The 16,984-nt window shown below is 36.6% G+C and overlaps 1 protein-coding gene across 1 annotated transcript in view; it reads right to left on the bottom strand.

The window, feature by feature from the left end:
- Positions 1 to 16,984, bottom strand: part of THEMIS (thymocyte selection associated) — a 191,381-nt gene that overhangs the window by 94,666 nt on the left and 79,731 nt on the right. The window contains exon 4 of the mRNA XM_065928969.1: positions 6,470 to 7,518. Coding sequence (XP_065785041.1) covers positions 6,470 to 7,518 — 1,049 coding nt within the window. The remainder of the gene's footprint in view (positions 1 to 6,469; positions 7,519 to 16,984) is intronic.

Raw genomic sequence — 16,984 nt, 5'->3', positions numbered from 1 at the left:
CACTTCTTCCTACTATAGTTGGCTATTTACAGGCTAAAGCCATTTATAAGCAGGGAACTCAAAAACCATCATGTACCAATCTGTATGTTATCTGGCCCTAATAAAAGCTCAAATATCTGCTAACATACACTAAAACTGTATCTCACAGTTAAAATCTCTTTTTAAAGGAAGATCGTAGATTCCCTTTATTTTCCTTGTTATTCAGATTTAAATCCCCAATTTCTTAAGTATGTCTATATTTCACATTCCTTGCTTTTGGTCTTTGAAAATGGCTGACACTAAGTTTGTCTATTCACAATGAAATAGACTTAAAGCTTCTGTGCTAGAACAAGAGGACACACTAAGGCATCAGTCTTCAGAAGTACAGAGTTGGTTACAAATCCACTCTTCCATGTCTTTACACCACATCAAGTTAACAAAAACAAAAACAAATCACATCCTTTGTGACTAAATCCTACGGATGACACATGAGTGGATGTCTCTAAAGATCTAGATTTAGCCTAGGAGTGTGGGTTTCTTTAACACTTTTCAGCCATTCTGTCACACCAGATCAGAAATGAGTCTCTGCACCCAGCAGCAGCTGTTGAAGTGTTCTCTCTCTACACCTCCCAGAAATGATTGCTTTCCTTCTGCCTTTTTCAGCTCTCACTCTAATTCTGGTTCAGGGTTTTTTTCTGCTCAGTTCATAGTACCTTGCCATAGCTGCCTCCCCTGCTCTTTGCCTTAATGTCTCCTATGGGTGTTCTTGTCCGACAGAAATCTAGACATTCCGGCAGCAAAGTGGACACTTGGGCATTAAATGGCCAAACAGAGTTAGTGAAATGCAAGATTTCTGGTCCCAGATGCAGTCTCCAAAGGAGTGGAATATCTCATCTTTCAACCAAAGGTTTGTTTTTCTATCTGGTTATAGGCTTTTTCATCAGAATACAGAAGTTACATTTCTCCTATGTGGCACTCAGAAGTCATAGCCATATATATTCAGGACAGGCAAAAACCCCAGTGAGGATATGCTCTTTCAAACTATCTGAAACTACTTCTGACAGAGAAACTAACCATCAGAGGAGAGTTTACTCCACAACACTCTTATTTAGAACAGAATTTTAGGCCCAGCTTAATTTATTTAATCACTTTATAACATTTAATCACTTTATAACATTGTTTTCATCTGACTAAGTATCAGAATGCACAAATCTTACAGATATTAATTTCAACTGGTATAAACCCAAAAGGAAATTTGAAAGGTTGTTTGGTGCATTCTCATCCCCCCGCCTTTTTTTTAGACTCCAAACCTTATTCTTCCAAACACTGAGCTATCACATTTAAAAAACAACAACAGAATCTTCCAGTGTAAGACTTCATGGGCCTGGATGTGCTGTCATCTCTATTGAAGTCCATCCCCCAACTCATCTGCCCAGCTTACACCCAAACCACAATTCTCAAATCTCTACTACCACTGAGTGCTTTCTTAGGTATTAGAGAACAGTTGACAATCTCACCTTGGGAAACAATTCTATAATATTCTAGCTCCTATAACCTATCCTAAGAGTGTCTTAATTTCTAAACTTCTTAGGTGAAATGTAGAGCTCATAACTGACAGTGGATACCTATCACAAGTGAATCTGACTAACACTGTATATATTTAATTTCTTACTATTAGACAGTCTATACAACTATGCTATTATTAACAGTTCAAGAAATGATCTTGTAAAGCTAAGGACCAAGGGAAGGCAAAAGTAAACTATACAATGAAGGATCTGATATTCTTCCCTAGATATGTAATATGGTATTTTAATGAGTCAAGTCAGTTTGAATAGTTAAACTCCAAATAACCCTTACAAATTATTATCTGAATATAAGGCACTATTCCACATACAATCCAAAATCTTTGAGGCTTGCTTTCAATGGCTGCTTTCTGCCTACAAATATTTTTTTTAAATCTTATCCAATCCCTTCAAAAGCATATATAGAAGAGCTTTAATGTAGATATCAGAAGAAATATGAAAGAAATATGTGAAAGGATGACATTGTGATAATAAGAAATGGTTGCTGCAAGATTTTTCAAGTACATTATGAAGAAACTGACAGAGTTTCTGTTTAAATTCCAAAAATAATATACTGAGTAAAGTCCTATCTTCATGATTAGAAAAAATGTTGAAAATGAGGTTGTCAGTAGATCTGAACACAGGTAAATTAGAGCATACTCTGGCATTTTAAACTGATTTCAGAGAAAATATAGCTCTTTATTGACCACACCAGAAATGATGAAATTAATCATGAACAATTATAGACTCTCAATTGATAGATAAACTTTCCATCAAGCAGGTATCTCTTGATAACACCACTGACCTAGGATTTCCTAGCTTCTGCTGAAACCTTTTCAGGGCCAAGAAATAAGTTCCAACGTATTACACCAAAAATGTACTTCCTTTCAGTCTCAACCAATGTCGCAATGGAAAATAAGAATGCACTCTTTGCTACAAAATAGCTCTTTCAATTATAAAATAACTAACATCATCTAGCACTAAGTCATTCAAGTTTAGACTATCACTCATTTTCCTCAGTCATTCACAGAATAAAGTGACTCATGGAACTTTTAACACCTTAACAAATAACTCTTAACATCTTAACGAAGTTCAGTTAATCAACATTGTTTAGAAGTGTGACTCAGAACTAGACAAAGAGTCGATGTAGGGTCTGAAAATTGAATAAACAGGAATTATTAATTTGATCTGGAATCCTACATGTGTGATTTTAATCAAAGATAGCACTTGTTTTAGTTTAGAAGCTGGTGATAAAAGAAAACATATGTACTGATCTCTGCCCCTGATTCTTGGCACAGAGCTCCTGAAGCCCTTGTAAATTCCTAGGTGAAAAGATACTAGGAACATCTTCTTTTCTAATATTTGGTCTTTGACCCCAGCTCCTGACACAGGGTTTCTAAATCCCCTGGAATTTTCTGTGTGATAGTGAGAGAGTTAATTCATAGGTAGGTTGATAAAGAGTCCAGGGCCCTCAAGGAGGAAGGAGTCTGAGATCCTCGAGGAGGAGAAAGGGGTACAGGGCTCTCAAGGAGGAGAAAAGGACAAACTTTTTTTTCTACATTGGTTTGTCTTAGTCACATAAGACATTATTTTCTTTAAGCTCAGAGTTAATGATTATACAACAAAACTCATCTTGCTCAAGGGTGTGTTTTTCCTTAAGTTCTGTGCTAATGGGCTTCCCTTGTGGCTCAGCTGGTAAAGAGTCTGCCTGCAATGCAGGAGACCTGGGTTGATCCCTGGGTTGGGAAGATCTCCTGGAGAAGTGAATGGCTACACACTGCAGTATCCTGGCCTGGAGAATTTCATGAAGTGGCAAAGAGTTGGACAGGGCTGAGTGACTTTCACTTCACTTCTAATGATTATATAATAACAATGTATATTGTTTCTCTTCCTTAACAAGAACCTTCTGACTAATCTGATTATCTTGTAGGAGTGGGTCTGGTAAGACCTTTTTATTGTTAGTTCTAATCTTGTTAATTTAAGATGTATCTGTGGGAATGGGCCTAAAAGTATGTGAGCCCTTGATAAGACTAGCAGGGGGGCACTCTCTGTTCCCCTTCTGATGTCTGTCATAAGCATTCTCTGTCCTTTTTCACTGTAATAAACTTCTGCCACACAAGAGCCTGAATGATCAAGCATGGTCCCTGATCCCAAAGCTATATCTTCTTCTTTGGAGGTCAAAAATTTCACATCCTTCACCATAGGCTATCAATACGGGTGCCTTTTGTTCTAATAAGGTAGATTCTCAAATGGCTCTTGGATGGGGGCTGGTCACCAGAAACACCAAGCCATGATTAGAAGCTTGGAATTTTCATGCCTAATCCCCATTCTCTAGAGGAGAGGGACTGGAAGAGGAGTTAGTAATTGTTCATGCTTACAAGAGGAAACTTCCATAAAATTCCCAAAAGTACAGAGTTCAGAGGAACTTTCAGTTAAGTGGACACATCCACACACCAGAAGGATAGTACTGTACACCCCAGAAATTCCTGACCCTCCCAGACCTTTATCTGACTGTTCATCAGTATTCTGTATCATATCTTTTAAAAACATAGGAGGAAGACTAGAAGGTTTTCTAAGCAGTAACCTAGACACAGCATTATTGCTTTGCGTTTCTTTCCTAGTGAAGCACATCAATCATTTTCATGTGACATTCTTTCAAAGGGCATTTAAACTTTTTAAAATTTATTTATTTTCTACAAATGCTTTCTTAGTAGTTTAGGGATTTTTGGTCTTCTTCCTTCTACTAGTAATAGGCACCTACTCTATCTCTAGACCTTCACATACTGCTCCCATATTTCTATTATTTGAGACAACTAGTTGTCATTCCCTTCCCCAGCAATCCTGGCTGTAGTTGGGACAACCAATGAGTTGATTGAAACAGGAGATGGGCATGTGATCCAAACTCCTTCTTCTTTTAAAAATTGGAGCCAAACAAAGAAATTACATTCTTCTCTAGTGATGAAACCACGAGATGTAGGAACTGTCACAAGTCATGTCCAATGTTTGATGAAAACGAAGGCCCACTCTGACTATGTTCTACATCCTGTCTCTAAACACCCCTGAATCCCAGTGTCCCCTTAGGTTCTCCAAGGGTACAGGAACTCATACTTTCATTAAAAGGAAAAAGGAAGGGAAAAAACACTTTGCCAGCCAAACAACACAGTTTAAGGGTGCAGTCCCACAGGACTGCTGCCCACTTCAGATGCCAGTTGCAAGCAGTAGGTCCCCAGGTTATTGACAGCTTCTGACAGTTACAAATCAGAGGTCCCCAGAATCCCTTCCTTGGGTTCCATTAACTTGCTAGAGTGGCTCACAGAACTCAGGGAAACCCCTATTTACATTAACTAGTTAAGAAACTTTTTGGAGGCTCTAGGGAAGAAAGCTTTCTTGTCATTCTAGCTTATAGAGACGATCCACATTCCTTGCCTCAATGATTCCTGCCTCCGCCTCTCTAAAGTTCTTCTGTAGTCACATCGCTCTCTGACCCTGACCTCAAGTGAGAAAGATATTTTAAGGACTCTTGTGATTAACTTGGACACACCTGAATGATCCAGGATAATCTCATCTCAAAGTCCTTAATTTCAAGTACATGTGCCAAGTCTCCTTTGCTTTCCAATGTCGTGTATTCAACAGCTCTGGAGGCTTAGGCATAGACATAGGCATAGGCAGAGAAGGTGGTGGTTGGGAGACGGGACTTTCTTCTGCTTCCCACTAAAACTGAGAACAACATTCCATCTCTCACATCATTTGATTCAGTAATAAAAATATATTAAACAGGAGAAGCCAGACACTCTCCATGTTTAGCAGCCTGTTAATCAACATTATTTGGAAACAGTTTAATTTCAAAATGACTCTTTCAAAATTGATTTTCTGGAAAGGAAATTTCTGCTGGTTTTATCTTTTCCTGAAGATGAGTTTGAAGATCTTTATTGGATTTCCCCAGCAAACAATCAGAATGCAATCTTTGAAATGTAGAAGCAAAAGTATTTCTATACCCACATCCTTGAAGCCTGAGGCTGCTATCATTCCTGAGTGTAGAGAGTAAACACAGCATCTCTCTTTGTTTTACTAATTGCTTTGTTTCCCCAAGCTGCCAGCTCAACATCTGCCAGGCCAGAACGCACTCTTCTCCACACACCAGAGAACTACTGCTGGCCAGATGAAGGACCTGAGCTCCCTGGGGTAGGGATAAGTGATTTCCAGGACTCAGCAGGTGGTTTCCAAGAGGCAAAAACTTTCAGAGAAAACGAAGCTGAAACCCCTCCCCTCCCAAAATCTTTAGAGCAGTTATGGAGTTGTTGATTCTGTAATGATCTCATACTGTCTGCAATTTTATTGATTTTGTTTTTCAAAAGAACTGTTAAAGATGACAGTTCTCAGACAGGCAGAATGTGGGCAGATGCCCATATTCTCACACAGTTCTGCCAAGATACTTTTGCATCTTTCTGCACATAAAACAAAATGAAGACATGTGTCATAGATGCCTGCTACTGGTACCCCACCCCCAGAAGAAGGGGGTTTATTGTGTGCTCATTTCCTGGATGTAGTATTAAAACAACTCCACCTAGAAAAAAAATGAACAGCTCTTCCAAAGTAAAAGAGATTTGCTTCTGAGGCATTTTATAAACCATTCCTAAATAACAAAACCCATTGAAACAGCAATTTGGGTCATCATAATCAAGTGTCATCCCCACTATTTCTAATTCTTAAACTTCTTGTCACATCTACTGGTGAAGCATCAAAATACCAAATGCTGTAACAGCTTATGCTCTGTTGACGTTCAATCATCGACTGTGCATCAGAAATGCTCATTTCAAATACGGCATGAAAGGAAGAGAAGTAAGCAAAAACCAGATTCAGAAAAGGTTTGAAATAAACTGCCTCCAGGAAAACCCTCAAGAGGAAAAACTGCAAAATCATAGCCTTACCTTGGGAGACTTGGGCAGATTCACTGTCCTTGTTTTTGCTAAGCTCAGCGGAGTTAACTCTATTTTCTCCACTGAGGGATGCTTCGGAGGGCGAGGTGGGGGGTGCAAGAAAGAGCCTTCATATCTCCGTATCATGTAATACTGTTCTTCAGTGATCTCTTCGACCAGAGTACTGACTAGAAGTGATCCTGGATCCCCAGAAAAATTATTAACCAACTGAACGGTCATATTCACACGGCCAATAGGAATTTCCCAGCACTTCTTGGGGTTGGCAAAGTCACTTATGAGTAGATAAGAGTTAGTGATAGATTCCTCCAACTGTAGTCCTGGTGTAGCAGCCAAAATGTCTTTTTCAATAAAAAGATCTCTCACAGACACCTTCACATTGAAGGGGAGGTGGAACTGTGCACAAAGCTCAGAAATCTGGTACAGTTTCTTATCATGGATCACCTCTACAAAACCTCCGTCCATGTACAAGGGCAGCAGTGCTGCCTCACGGGAATTTTTGAGGATTTTTTCACACGCCAGAACATCCATCACTTTTTTAATTCCTTCACAGAGGACTTCAGTTGTCTGTGAGTGATGCACTAGAAACTCATCCCCGACAGATACAGATGACAGCTCCTCAAAGGGGGAATGAAAGCCTTTGGTGGCCACCACGTGCAGAGGCTCCTTTTCACTCTTTGCTATCTCAAGGTCATAGGCGGTTGGGAACTCTCGAGGTCGCCGCTTGAATCTGCCTTTATAGCTAGTGGGGATCAAGAAGTGTCTTTTAGGGGAATTGCTTCTAATTTCTGAAGCCAAGATCTTTGATGCCTGGCACTTTTTGTGGATCACAATGGTTTTCCCAGGCTGTAAAATGCTTATGGGTAGCTGGTTTCCTTGGGGTGCTTCTATGACTTCAGCTACTATGGGGAACTCTTTATTGGTCATTTCATAAAGATCTTGTGTAGATAACACCTGAAGAAACCAGTTGGCATCATAGTTGTCGGTAATATCTTTGACTTCAACATCTAAACTGGGGAGGATACGGACTATATCCTTTCGGACTGAAAAAGAAAAGACATTTTTTGCATCAAAAGTTGCTCTGGAGTAGTATTAAAATCACTCCAGGAAACCCAAGGAAGAGGGGAAATGTGCATACATGTGGCTGATTCACTTAACTGTACAGCAGAAACTAACAACCTTGTAAAGCAACTATGCTCTAATTAAATAAATATCCTAGGGAAACAGCACCCCCTCCAGTACTCCTGCCTGGAAAATCCCGTTGATGGAGGAGCCTGGCAGACTTCAGTCCATGTGGTCACAAAGAGTCAGACACGACTGAGTGACTTCACTTCAAAGAAAGTTAAAAAAAAAAAACTCAGTCCAGGTAGCACAAATAAATGTCTTAGAAAATCTCAGATGCTTATGATATAACATTGCTTATGCATGACTTTCCCTTTTTTATATTTAAAAATGAAATAGACTGTAAATAAAACCAACATCCATAAATCTGCCTAGTTTTAGAAATGGACATTAACTAGTATCTTGGAGCCCTACAAACATCACCAAAATCATATCCTCCTCACTTTAATAACCTAAGAGTAGTCATTCCTCTGATTTTGGTGTTAACTATTCCAATTCTTTCTTGTAGTTTTATCATACATAACATACATGAATGTATGTACATATGTTTAAACGTATGAGTGTCTTTTCAGATAATTTATTATATCATTTTAGGTCATGTTTTTGCGGCCCAGATAGTGTATGTAAAATAATCTTAGAGGAAAGTTTGGGTATTTTACATAAGATTTTTCCTGCATAAGCCTCAAGACATACAATCTTTATACAAAATTCTATCCTATCAGGTGTAACTGTTTTGCAAAATCGTGAGATATAAAATATTCAAAATTAATTAATATGTGGAAATGGATATCAAAAGGCAGTCTTTTTCCAGTGTGAAAACTATTCTTCTCTTTGCTGGTGCTGCCTTAACACCTAGACAGAAAAGAGGTAGTACAGAATGTTACAGTCAAAAGACCACTCAGGAATTCTAGGTTTGCTGGCAGAGTGCTTAATGGTGCATTCTCTGCCAATGTGTCACCGGAAATAATGAATCTCTTTATTTTTTCCAAGAGCCCACTGTCTCAGAAGTCTTTCTTTGAGACTACAGAGACACTTAAAATATTGTCCTGAAATCATCTGCTCTCCATATGCTGTCCCAGACAGTATCATTACAGATGGTCTTGCATCAAAAAATAAAGTCTTACATTAATATTAAAAGGATTTTATAATGGTTTGTATTTTCTTGAAAATTTCTTAACACTTAATGTTTTGTAGCCTTTTTATAATCTACCATTGTTTTCCAGTATATCTAGCCACCCTTCTGTCAATGTATGCTTTTGTAAATTAATAATTTGGAATATTTGGAAGACAGAATTTTTCTCTTATAAAACATTACCTATATTAATATGTTTTATACTACTGTTTATGCATCATTTGAAAACTCTAATTTGTGTCATATTACTTATACATGCTGCATAAGAGAGTTCCTAGAAACACACAGCATGATACTGTATTATTTTATTTTCTTGAACATAAAAAAAAAAAAAATCAATGGTTGTCTATAGGTTGAAGGTCAGTAAAAATCTCAAAGATTTTCCATTAAAAAAGAAAAGAGGGTAAATTAAAAAGAAAAAAAAAAGCTTTATCAGTTCATTTTCTAAAATTTGGTAAACTCAAACTTTTGAAATTGTTGCCACAGGTTTTTCTGAAACCCAACGTAATTTTAGAAACTTTAAAATCACACTTATTTCAGTTGAAATGAACAGTGTTTAACAATTATAGAGCTAGGACTAGATGAATTCATAGACTCACGTCATTTCTCAAGTTGAGGGCACAGCTTGACACTGGTAGAATACATGCCATTAAGGGGTTTCTGAGGATTCTAAATTGAACATAAAGACCATAATACAAGCTAGATCACAATCTGCATTTGGGCACAATGAGTCCAGTGGGGAAAGAACTGTCTTAATACTTTAGGATGATTTTATTGCCAGAGAAAGCCTATGGGTCAGGCTACCTAACTTCTGTTCAGTTTTATGTATCTAGTTCCTGACCTATATTCAATGCTTCTGTACCAAATTCACTGAAGATATGCCAGCTTATCTGATCCTACTTGTAATACCAGCAGTATTTGAATAGTAGATTTGACTCTGCTATATAATTTTCTCACTTATTTCCTTTTTTTTCCCCCACTTTTTTTTTCACTTATTTCCTTCTTATCATTCTTCTCAACTTTTTTTCTGGTTTCTTCTCCTCTACACACCACCTACTCCCCCCGCACCTCCCCTCCCCACCACACACACACATACCTTTAATGTTTCTTTGTTCTGCTTCTTTCTTTGTCTACACTCACACCCACTTGATCTTACACAGTCTCACATCCGTCTTTAAGTCTCATCTGTATGCTGATGACTCTTCAATGTGTATCTCTAGCCAAATAATTCTCCTGCACTCCAAATATCTACTTAAGATCTCTACTTGGATGTCCAAATGATGTCTCAAAATTAACACGTTTACAGTGAAATTCTGATCTTCCCAACCCAAACCTAATCTATCTGTTGCTCATTCTTCTAAGAAAAATCCCCTCCATGCTTTAGGCAGGGTGAGGAGAAAAGTAACCATTTTGAAATACATCCAGATCACTCACTTCTTAAAAAAGGCCTGAGCTAAGAAAATCTACTTTGCTACAGCCTAGCCAACTTGGGTTGTACAGAGTCTAACTGATGTGGGAAGGGAATTACCAACCTCCAGTCCCGGATGACCATTCTATCTCACTAAAGAGATGTGAGGAAAAAAGCTGAGAAGCAAGATAAGTAAAAGACTGAGACTTAATTATAGGATTATAGAATGCTTCAGCTCCCCTACACTTCACCAACCATATCAAGGAGACTTATATATGATAGCAGGAGATTACAAGGGAAAGAATGGCATTTATGATCCTATTTAAGTAGGGGTCTCTAGAGAAAGACAATGGGGAAACAATAAACTATAACACTACATAGAATGTTAGTTTCTGACACCTACAGGTACAGTAACCAATGAACACAGCCTAATTCCTATTTTAAAAGCTCACATTAAGGACCTATTACCTCAGTTTCTTTTATCCTATACATCATGCCTAGCTTTCAACAAGAAATTACAAGGTATGTTAAAAGGCAAACAACAGTCTGCAGATAAAAAGCAAGCATCAATACTAGACTCAGATATGGAAGAGATTTTGGAATTATCAGATTGGGGATTTAAATATGATTAATATACTAAGGGAACTAATGGAAGAAAATGCAAGAAAAGATAGCTAATGTAAGCAAAGAGATGGAAACTCTTTGAAATAACCACAAAGAAATGCTAGAAATTAAAAACAATGGTAAAGAATTAAAGAATAACTTTGATGTGTTCATTAACAAACTATATATGGCTAAGGAAAGAATCAATGAGTCTGAAGATTTGTCCATAGAAACTTCCCAAACTGAAAGAAAAAAGAATGAAAAAAACAACTGAGAATTTCGAAGACCAGTAGGACAATTCCAAAGGTGTAATACACACATTAGAGGAATGCTAGAAGGAAAAAAGGAGAGAAAAGAAAAGATGCAATCATGACGTTATAATGGCTGAGAATTTTCCAGAATTAATGAAGTTAGCAAACAAAAAAATTGACACCTAAACATATTATATTCAAACTACAGAAAGTCAAAGAAGAGAGAAAACTTAAAGAAGCCAGAAGGGAAAAAATAACACAAACAAACAAACCATTTTACCTTTGGATGAAAGAAGCTAAGAACTACATTGGACTTCTCTTCAGAAACCATGAAAGCAGAAAGATAGTAAACAGCATATTAAATATTGAAAGAGAAAAAAAAATACCAGCCTAGATTTTTGTATATGGAAAAATTACCCTTCAAAAGTCAAGGGTGGAAGAAGATGCCATCTCAAAATATCTCTTTGGTTTAAGAATTATTTTGAGCTAAATGTACTTCAAAAGTAGCAGATTCAAGAACATACTAATCTCCCCTTTCTTCCTAGAAACAGGAGATAAAGACTCCATGTTAAAGATGTCCTCCATACCAGAAGAAAGAAAACATTTTAACAGGGAGTCAAAGCCAAGATAATTCTGGACAAACAGAACTTGTCAAAAGAATTGTATCTTCCTTTAGCTTCTCCTCATAGTTTACTTTTCCACAAAAGTCTGTTATTCAACCTAATTTAAAAGCTGCAGGTTTCAATATTTCTTTGGGTCTTCATTTTCTTATAAGGGCTCCCACATCAAACTTATGCAAATTTGTATGTTTTTCTCCTGTTAATCTAAGATCAGTTTAATTCTCAGGTCCAGCCAAACACTCTAAGAGGGTAAAGCTGAAATTTTACCTTCCCTATGAAAGTGAGGGAGAGATAAAGACTTTCTCAGACAAACAAAAATGATAAACTATATAAACAGCAGACTTGACTTGCAAGGAATATAAAAGAAGTTCTTCAGAGAAAAGAAAATCACATGTCAGAAACTCAGATCTACATGAAGAAAGAAGAGCATTAGAGAAGAAATAAATGAAAGCAAAGAGAATATTTCTTATTTTTAAACTTTTTCTTATTTTTAATTGATAGAACAGATAACAGTTTGTTCAAAATAAAAACTGCAACAACATATTGGAAAATTACAGCACATTGATGATGCAATAAATGACAGCACTGTATAAAGGGACAAGAAAGAGTAAGTGGGCATACTCTGTTATGCATTACCTGTACTCATCATGAAGTGGCATAGTGTTAGTTGAAAGTAGACTTCGATTATACATGCACATTTCAAACTCTAAGGTAATGACTAAAAATATTTTTGAAGTAAAGCTGATATGCTGAGGAAGAAAGAAAATGGAATCATGTAAAAGGCTCAGTTAAAACTACAGCAGGCAGAAAAAGAGTGGAATAACATATCTAGGTTTTTTGGATGGGGCCAAAGATAGATACTAGGAAAGATGTGACCACAACATCAGTCTTTAAGGATGGGGAGAAATTACAAGCCAAGATAGGATATGAGAAGGAACACCCTAAGAAAACCACAATTATAGATAAGGAAGCAGACTAAAAGGATATGATCAGTGATCAACATGTAGTTCAGTCTCAGGATTTTCAATGAGAGAAGGGAGTTTGGAGAACAAACCTGTTGAAAGTAAGACTATGTCTGAAGATGGATCTGTCCCTGGAATATTTGAGATTAATAATGACCAAAGTAAATAGAATTCTGGCAGATTAATTCGACAGTATGTTTGGAAGAGAAGCTGAAATCGAGCATTTGTCTATCTCTACTAAGTGCCATGAAGCCCACAGATAATCACTATATTGACAACTCACTCCATCTAATTGCAGTTGCATTAACTTCAAATGTTACATATTTTACCATTTTGTTAGATAACACATTAAAACAAAATCCTTGTTATTGGTTACAATATTCTCTTTACTCTTGCATGTTTTAAGTTCTCCACTGTTGTTCAGTCACTAAGTCATGTCCAACTCTTTGTGGCCCCATGGACTGCAGCACAACAAGATTCCCTGTCCTTCACTGTTTCCTGGAGTTGGCTCAACTTCACGTCCATTGTGTCAGTGATGCCATCCAAGCACCTCACCATGAAGTGATGGGACCAGATGCCGTGATCTTCGTTTTATGAATGTTGAGTTTTGAGCCAGATTTTTCACTCTCCTCTTTCACTTTCATCAAGAGGCTATTTAGATCCTCCCCACTTTCTGCCATTTCTGCCACGTTCTGTGTATTTGAGGTTATTAATATTTCTCTTGGCAATCTTGATTCTAGATTGCGCTTCATTCAGCCCGGCATTTCACCTGATGTACTCTGCATATGTTAAATAAGCAGGGTGACAATATACAGCCTTGATGTACTCCTTTCCCGATTTAGATCAAGTCTGTGGTTCCATGCTCAGTTCTAACTGTTGTTTCTTGATCTGCATACAGATTTCACAGGAGGCAGGTCAGGTCGTCTGGTATTCCCATCTCTTTCAGAATTTCCCACAGTGTGTTGTGATCTACACAGTTAAAGGCTTTGGCGTAATCAATAATGCAGAAGTAGATGTTTTTCTGGAATTCCCTTGCTTTTTCTATGATCCAACAGATGTTGGCGATTTGATCCCTGGTTCTTCTGCCTTTTTAAAATCCAGCTTGTACATCTGGAAATTCTCAGTTCATGTATTGCTGAAGCCTAACTCAAAGGATTTTGAGCATTATCTTGGTAGCATGTGAAATGAGTGCAATTGTACAGTAGCTTGAACATACTTTGGCATTGTCCTTCTTTGGGATTGAAATAAAAACTGACCTTTTCCAATCCTGTGCCTGTTGATGAGTTTTCCAAATTTGCTGACATATTGAATGCAACACTTTAACAGCATCATCTTTTAGGATTTTAAAAGTTCTCCATAGCCAAAAGTTAAAATAAAAACATATTTTTTAAAGTTTCCTAGAATTTGAATATGACATACTTGTTTTCAAGCTGATATCATTTCAAGACAAATTTTATTATATCTAAGTATGTGTCCAAGAGAAAGATAAATCAACATTTCTGCTGTTTTTCTTACAAAATAGATGGTTATATGCTGTTGCAAAATATTTTTTTAAAAATAAGAGGGGAGATATCACATTACAATCTTTATAAGCTTTAGACTACTACTGCTTACATTTGGTATATGTAATTCAAGTGTGTGTGTGTGTGTGTGTGTGTGTGTGTGTGTGTATTACACATCTTTAAACAAGTATTTTTAACTTATAACTGGAAAAATTTAATACTCTCTGTCACCACCAAAAATGAAAATGGTTACAGTGAGGGAGCTAAACTAAAAATTTTCCCAAAAAAGTTATCTTCACAAAAAATTGATTAAGAGATAACAAAGCACCAACCCAGAGCATGTGAGGCATTCCTGAAAGTGTTTATTACAAATTTTCCAGTTTTATATTAATCTGAAGTAGAAAGAATATATATTCACACAACCTTAACACTTTCCAAATTTTCTTCCTGGGTAAACATGAATTATTGGATACATTTCTGGTTCTCCAAAGGGAGCTATTAAGAAAAAAATGTCCATTCCATTTTCTCTAAAAAAGGTAGCATTGGTTTCCTCCCTTTGCTTCTGAGTCATTTCATTAAATTCTGTCTTTCTGCCTATTCTTTTCAGGGAAAGTCCCTTTTACAGTTCGGGCTAATGTTAATCATAAGGTGATGCTTTTCTGCATTTCCCACTGCAACAACTCTTTTACCTAAGTACTAATTTTGGGGGAACCCACTAAAAATTATCTTTAAAGAGAAAATAAAGGTATATATTTAAGCTTGATTAATGTTAGGCAATGCGTGCATCCTTGGACAGCTAATATTCTGGAATACTCTTGGTCTCAACTCAGCATTCAACAGCCAGTCATTTGCAATTAGACCTGAATTAGCAGTACACAGTTAGAAATCTACTGAGACAATCTTATTCAAGTCTGGAAGGCAAGATGGTTGTTTTGACATATTTTTATCTTAATGAATTTTGTAAATCTTAGCCTGCAATTTTTCTCAATTTTTAGTTTCTCCTATATTATTATGGTTAAATAGCTCATGTATTTTTGGGAAATTTTCACTTTCTAAGTTTGATTTTTTTGTTGTTGTCATTTACTTTAAGACTATACTTATATTTCTCTAAAGTCCTTTCATAAATTTTGTTTCCAACTCTCATTTATTCAGTGAATTGGTTACATTTTTGCATCACATCCTACTCTTTATTATGCATTGATTATTAGATGTGCTAATAATTTCTGAGCTTGCCTCATTCTAGACATTTAAATTAAAATTTGATTTATCATTCATCTATTTGATCTCAATTTCCTTTATATTCTGTGACTTAATTTTTTCCCATTTATTCAGTTTCATTTCAACTTAAGAGAAGCTATACAAAGAATTTTCATTCTGTTGGGTGTCCTCCTCTGGTTCTACTTCTATTTATATTTACAAACAGATATAGTTCCTTTTGGATCACTCTCCAACATTTGTAGAAGGAAAAAAATCATCATGATTGCCCTTGAGAAATCTTGCATTTGATATGGCTTTATCTGTAACACTACTCTGTCTTTTACATTTTCATTTAGCTCATAAAAGCTAAGAAAAGTGAAGAGCTATTTTATTATATTTAATGATGCAATTAACATATTTTTTTCATTTGATATGTCAATTGCCTGGCCTATTGTAGCTAGTTATTTAATCAAACACTGATCTAGCTGTTGTCATGAAGGTATTTTGTAGATGTGGTTGTCATCCAAATCACTTGACTTTAAGTAAAGGACGTTGCTCTAGATATGTGGATGAGCCTCATTCAATCAGCTGAAGGTCTAAAAAGCAAAAACAAAGTTTTCCCAGAGAAGAAACTCTGCCTCAAGAATGCAGCATAAACTTCTGCCCATGTTTCCAGCTTGCCAGCCTGTTTGATTGACATAGAACTTATTAGCCACTGCCCTCCACCCCATAATTACATTAGCCAAGACCTTAAAATTAAATATTTAACTAATATATAACTATGCATATATAATACAATTATATATAAAATTGTATACTGTTTCTCTGGAGAACCCTAACTGATAAAATGTTGATTATTGGTAGTTTAGGGATAAATAAACATGTATATACATATCCACACACACAAATGCAGTAAAAGCTATACTTTCCTCTGCTTGCTGTTTGATGTTTATATTAGTAGTAAGATTTCTGCCTAAAGGAAGAAAATGAAATGGAAGCTGGCTAGAGTATTCATGGGTTTCAGAGATCATGTTATGTCACAGTATTTTCATGGACACACCAGGAAAAGCATCACTAATAAAAACTGAGCTTGTTATATGACTATGTGTGCATACTAAATCACTTCAGTCATGTCCAACTCTTTGAGACCTATGGACTGTAGCCCACCAGACTTCTCTATGCATGGGATTTCCCAGGCAAGAATACTGGAGTGGGTGGCCATGCCCTCCTCCAGGGGATCTCCCTCACCCAGGGATTGAACCCATGCTTCTTGAAGCTACTGTAGTGCAGGCAGATTCTTTACTGCTGAGCCACCTGGGAAGCCTGTTATGTGTCTATAAAAGGAGAATGAATATTCACTTCATGGCACCAAAGTCAGTATCATTTATAGTTATATAACTGATATATAACTGACACTAACTTTGGTGCCATGAAGTGAATACTCATTCTCCTTAGCTATTAAGTTCATAAATATGTCATTGCAACAAATCAAATCTGGATATGGTAGGTGAGAAAATTCTCTTCTACCTAAGCAGGATCTTTTTACTGTACAATATACATAGACAGAAACAATTATTTTAGTTGCTTCATTCATTCATTCAATAAAGTATTTAATTTATTGAATAATAAACATTTACTTTATCAGGGCTTTCCTGGTAGCTCAATGGTAAAGAATCCGCCTGCCAATGCAGGAGATGCTGGAGATGGGGGTT

Source organism: Muntiacus reevesi, chromosome 3 (assembly GCF_963930625.1).
Source record: "Muntiacus reevesi chromosome 3, mMunRee1.1, whole genome shotgun sequence".
NCBI lineage: Eukaryota > Metazoa > Chordata > Mammalia > Artiodactyla > Cervidae > Muntiacus > Muntiacus reevesi.
The sequence above is the reverse complement of the archived record's forward strand: the minus strand, read 5'-3'. Positions and strand labels throughout refer to the sequence as shown.